The sequence below is a fragment of the Palaemon carinicauda genome, chromosome 16 (genome assembly GCF_036898095.1).
Source record: "Palaemon carinicauda isolate YSFRI2023 chromosome 16, ASM3689809v2, whole genome shotgun sequence".
NCBI classification, from domain to species: Eukaryota; Metazoa; Arthropoda; class Malacostraca; order Decapoda; family Palaemonidae; genus Palaemon; species Palaemon carinicauda.
Genome location: NC_090740.1, coordinates 71,308,612 through 71,314,611, shown reverse-complemented (window position 1 = coordinate 71,314,611; position 6,000 = coordinate 71,308,612). Strand labels below are relative to the sequence as shown.

The 6,000-nt window shown below is 43.0% G+C and overlaps 1 protein-coding gene across 1 annotated transcript in view; it reads left to right on the top strand.

The window, feature by feature from the left end:
• Positions 1-1,237: 1,237 nt before the first annotated feature.
• Positions 1,238-6,000, top strand: part of LOC137655767 (unconventional myosin-XIX-like) — a 291,069-nt gene continuing 286,306 nt past the window's right edge. The window contains exon 1 of the mRNA XM_068389896.1: positions 1,238-1,837. Within this exon, the coding sequence (XP_068245997.1) occupies positions 1,835-1,837 (3 nt within the window). The 5' untranslated portion in view covers positions 1,238-1,834. The remainder of the gene's footprint in view (positions 1,838-6,000) is intronic.

Here is a 6,000-nt window from a genome sequence, read left to right as displayed (position 1 = left end):
CGGTTATCATGGGCTAACGTAGCCTACTCCTGTCAGAGATAAGGTCATATTGGTTAGAAGTGAACATTTTCAAAATAGAAAACTGAGAGGAAATACAAACGAATATTGATCATAGAGTAAATTCTAGATGCTGCAAAGCTTGGGTGTGAAAATAAAAAGAAGAGCATCAAATGGTGATCATTGATGCAAATGTTAATCTTTAAATGGTATCATGTGAATTAGAATTTTTGCATATTTTTTGTGTGGATATGGGTTATCTTCATATATTGATCAATGATGCAAATAAAGTAAAACAGACCCTGCGAATTATTTTACTGATAAGAGGTCTTGACAATATTCTTCTTCATGGTTATGGTAACACAGAATTAATTACCGACAATGCTGATTGGATTATGGTTAAAATGACTTTTAACTAGAAACAGCATTTTTGGTGTTAAGTATCGATATTTTTTCTTATGATAGCTAAAAAATGAAGCCTTACTCGGTGGAAGTCATTTATAAGCATTTGTTGGTAATGATCAACGAGGGTCCTACATATGCTTGAAGTTTTTTTTTTTTTTATTTTTTTTTTTAGTCCATATATAACGTTTTTTTCCTCTTGAAGTGATAAGATCTCCCCCCCCCAAAAAAAAAGGAGAAGTTAATCATAAGCTATGGAGTATTATTCATATAAAATATCACTATAGACATGTAGGCTAGTTTGTATCGGCATCACACAAACTTAAAGTAATCGCTTTTCCTTGCTTTGGATACTTAGACAATGCCCTTTATCACAATCTTTATTGTAAAAAGTCATGAATTCCAGTTGCATGTCCTGGGCTAGATCAAAATATTATTTCTAGGCTAGGGACAAATATGGAGACTTAAAAGGCAAAGGGTTGTATGTGATTATGATAAAGTTCTTTTCTCAACTAGTAAGTAGGTCTCCGGCCTAAACTACGCGTTTTACCTTAAGTAGGCTATATATTCAAGGGTACGGCTATTTGAATGGCTCAATATTGCATTCCTCTGAAAAGTCATCTAAATGTTCAATAAGAACTTCCTGAAAATAAACTTCCATATCTTGAATATACAAAGTTCTCTAAAAATGTATTTCCCATTGACAATGTTTCGAAGGAAAGCTATAATACATTGGGTAATTACTTGCTAAGCACATAGTAGTGACACTGACACTGTAGTGTCAACCAGTCGGTGCCGTCATCAGTTCAGTCACTCACTCCACGAGTCAGCTGATAAGCATTAGCGGAGAGACGGAACATGGTTGTGTGAAGCCTATTGCTCGTTATGATTACAGATATAGTAGAAATATAATAGTCTAAAATTAATTATATTTTTAAGTTGTTGCTAATTTTAATAAGAAAATATATAGATTTCAGATTAACTTTTGAAAAGTGATATTTCAGTTTAAAAAAATAAAATTGGTGAATTTTGTCGCTATATCGCACTTAGTGATAGTCAGTAACCTTGGATTTCACTTTGGTGTTTTTTCAAAGGAATTTACCTCGAATTTAATTATTATATCAGTGATATGTGTGTAATTCACTAGTATAAAAACTTAACTTGGACTGCCATGAGCTATAATCCTTACGATATAGTTTTATGTTTGTTTGAATAAAAAAAAGATGAAAAGTGACATTTCAAGTCCAAGTGGGGGCCGTATAGCGGATTACCATATTTTCGTAAACAGAGGCAGCCGACGTTCGTCTTTCACAGTGTCCAGTGTCCACATATCTTTATAGAAAGTCCATCTCTATTATTTTGTAAACGAACTTTCTGTCCTTGGAGGAGACTTTTACCAACGTTATGAGAAGATGTTGATCTACTGTTGTTAAAAATGGTATGTAGCTAAGTTTCATTTGAAATTTAAACTTTCCCACTACTGTAAGTCTACCGAACCGGAATAATGAATTTCTATTCGGGGTGTATGTATGAAAGCGGCCACCTGTATGTATGATTACAGTTAACTTAGAATACGGCAGAGGAAGAGGTTGCAGGGGGTCGTTAACCCCCTCCGTTAGGTAGGTAGGTAAGGAGGTATTACTGTAGGGAAAGTTGAGCTGGAGCCTTTGGGGAAATACGGTTTACTGGAATCCACCGGATTTTCTGGAAACCCCTTGAAAATTACCGAAATCCCCTACAATATCCCTGCAAACCGTGAGAAATCGATAAATATGTTATTAATTTACATTATTTTTTAGTAAATTAGATAAAATGTATATTTTAAAGCATTTTTCTATATACCCTTTACACAATATATAAAAGGGTACCGAACCTAACAAACCCACCTAACCTAACCTAGTAGTTTCCAGGTCACAACCCCTAGGCGGGGGCAAGCCCCCAGACCACCTTCCCAGGTCACAGCCCCTAGCCGAGGGCAAGCCCCCGGACCTACCCCTAGCCATGGTTCTACCTGCAAATATATAAAAAATATAAATGCTAGAACATGAAAATAACGTGTTTTAATAAAAACATATATTATTTATTGATTTTTAAGGGTTTGCAGTAATATTGTAGGGGATTTCGGTAATTTTCAAGGGGATTACAGTATTTACCTGAGGATTCCAGTAAATCTGGGGGATTCCAGTAATTCGAGGTACCGGGAGCTTTTGCATATCAGCGTCTAGTTCCACCATTGTGGATTAAAAATGGACATCAACTAACCTAAACTTTTACCCCCTAATCTAATATACTGCCGTATTCTAAGTTAGCCATAAGCGTACATGCAGGTGGCTGCTATCATGTATTCATCCCGTTGAGCTTAGTTGATGTCCATTTTTAATCCACAAGGGAGAAACAGGCCGCTAATATACAAAGGCTCCTTCTTTTCTAAGTAAAATGAATAATAAACCTGTAATCCAAAGTGAATGTACCTTAGAGTACAGTCTTTATGAAAGAATATATTTTGATATTTAATTTAAATTTTCAGAACAAGTAGTGTCCAAGCTACCGACAGGACCTTTTTGAAAATTTACTTAATTTAGGAAAAAATTTAAATGTTCACAACTCAACTCTCCATTCCTAAACTGGTATGAACATAGCTTTATGAAAAAGTGTCGATTAGGTGCTTGAAAAGTGGAAATTTTAATCATGGGGTCTACATATGTCACAGCTATCAGCATTCAACATTACAATCAACCAAGTAGGATTGTCCTGACCTAAGGTTCCAGGAAAATTTACAAAAGTTACCAATAATTCCCAGTGGATAACAGAATGTGGGCCCTTTGTATATCAGCTGCCAGTTCCTCCCGAGTGCATAAAAAATGGACACCAACTAAACTAAACTTCCTCCTCTAATCTATCAAACAAGCCGTGCCCTTATCTACTTGCCTAATGAGGGGGCGGCCCTGCAACCCCCCTTCCACTGCCGTAGCCTTAACTGCCGTCATCATACATACAGGTGGCCGCTATCATACATACACCCGCAGAATATATTTTCTGGCATAATTTCATGTGTTTTGAACGAATCTGGTGATGAGCATTGACGCAAATCCATTGTTGTGGAGTTAGGTATTGACTGCCTCAACTCCACAACCTATGAATGTCTGAGAAAAATCGTCAAATTTCTTCACAACACGTGAAATTATGCCATAAAACCATTCTGTTATCCAAATTTGCTTAGAAAACAAGTACTCAAAAAAGTGAAAACGCATTGACAGCCATCGACAATGTTTACAGCTTACGAGATACTGACACGAAAAGATACTTCAAACGCATAGTTCTCTGAGGTTTATGCCTTCATTTTTTAATATTTAATTAATAGCTAACATAACCAAACCGGGGGACAAGCACCCCCCCCCCCTCCCCCCCTCCCCCCCCCCCCCCCCCCCCCGATGCAAGTCACATAAAAAAAAAGAACAATTGTAAGCTTCAATTTTTAAGAATTATTTAATTATTATTTGTTATCGTAGCTGGAATACAAACCACGCTATTTAATAAGGGTATTACTTTTGGCATAGCTGAAATGACGAGCCATTAATTTTTAACGAGGGTTTACAACCCACACCGCTAGTTAACGGGGTTAGGGGTGTGTAGCTTTTTAACACCCCCCCCCCCCACACACACACACACACCTGTGCTTGAGCTTACTTTGCTCTCGGCTCGGTTGGTGGTCGGACTTGTCCGCTCTCATCCTCGCCGTCATTTGGCAGCCATTTAATTTCTTTTGTCTTTTCTTTTTCTAGTTCTGTATACAGTATGTGAAGTTGGCCTCAGCGATCATACGCACCTGCCCTGGGTTTCCCGACCCCCCCCCCCCCCCCCCCCCCCCCCCCGTGGAACATTCATGTCGGCGGTTGAGACTGATCCTCACTCCATTTGTCCTTCTTGTAGGGGCCAACGGTGTGATAGCAACAACAGGTGCAGGGAGTGGTCTACCTCCCAGTGGGAGAGGTTTTCGCGACGACGGAAGAAGAGGTCCAAACAGGATATTTCTCCTCCTAAGGTTGCTTCGAAAGGAGAAAAACCCCAGGCCTCTTCTTCCGTTGCCCAAACCTCCTCTGAAACTCCCACTCGGTCGGTCTCTTTCAAGAGACCGTCGAGTGGTGGCGTACACCGATGTATTGTTTACCAACCTTGGGACTCGAGAGATGACGTTGCTTCCCCTAGCGAAACAGCTCCACCTCTCCCCCAGGGGAGGATATGTCATTAACCTCCTATTTCCAGCTTTGGTCCTCCTTGAGGCTTATGGGTTCGCCCTCCAAGGAGATTTTGCTTAACTACATCCGATTGGGTGCCGCTGTCAAGCAATCGTCGTCTCCATCAGAGGTTGATCCTCTGTCTCTTGTCAACGTTGTGGTGTCAGAGGTATCCAATGCGGTATCACCCATCACCTCTGCCTCTCCAAACTCTACGGTAGCTGACGGCTTAGTTTCTCCTGTTCTTGTTCAACCTACGAGGGAGAAACTAAGTCCATCGTCAATCTCTCCTGCTAGTGTTTCTCCCCCTCGGGGAGTTCACTTACAGAGACTCCTCTTCGGAGGACGGCAGAAGGTCAACTTGCTGATATAACGGCCCCCAGAGGGCGCATTCGTTGGAGGGCTCGCCTCCCTCTTCGCCTTAGAGGCCTTCCTTCACCTGCGCCTCGCCTCTTTGGTTCAACTTCTTCGATGCAGTCCACCTCAGAGGAGCCTCGAGACCAATCATCCATCACTGGTCGTGGACCTTTCTGCAGATCGTTCGCGATCTCCTTCGGTGGAAGGTCGTCCTTTTAAAGGACACGTCGACCTTCCATCCGACAGACCTGCCGACCTGCCGTCACCATTTCTACATGAGCCTAACAAGGCTCCACCAAAGCACACTATTGCGCGCCAACCAAATAAGCGCTACGTGCCAACGGGACCTGATGAACGCTCCTTAGTAGCTCGTCAAGCCCCATCACTAAACCCTAACAGAGGGCATCAAGGGCGTATGCGCCAACACGCGCATGCGTTCCAACAGGAGCATAGCTTCATCACGCGCTATGCTCGCCCTCGTGCGCATATACGCCCACGTTCTCCTGCCCGCCCTGCGCTTACGCGCCAACATACTCCTACGCACCCGCGCCCAGCTGCGCACGAACCACCGGCGCACCATCAACCTCCTGTGCAATGGCGCTCTCCTACGCGCCAGCACTCTCCTGCGCACCATGCTACTCATCATCATACGCGCCAGGAAAAACTTGCGCGCCAACGATCTACTGAAAGTAGTACCTATGGGAAGTCAGCAATGCTGGCTTCTCCCACATGCCAACCAGTATCATCGCGCCAGCCTTCTCCCGCGCGCATCTGCAAGGATACGTGCGTGCGCATCCTCTCCAACGGATGCGCGCCAACATTCTCTCGCACGCCCGTGTGCTAGGAATCTATCTCCTGCGCGTGCGTGCCCTACGGCTGGTATAGATGCGCGCGAACTCTCTCCCGCGCGGCCGCAAACTCAACGTGGTAATCCAGTGCGCCCATACGCGCGCCAGCCCCGATATTCTCCCGCGCGCCAGCCCCGATATTCTCCCGCGCGCCAGCCCCG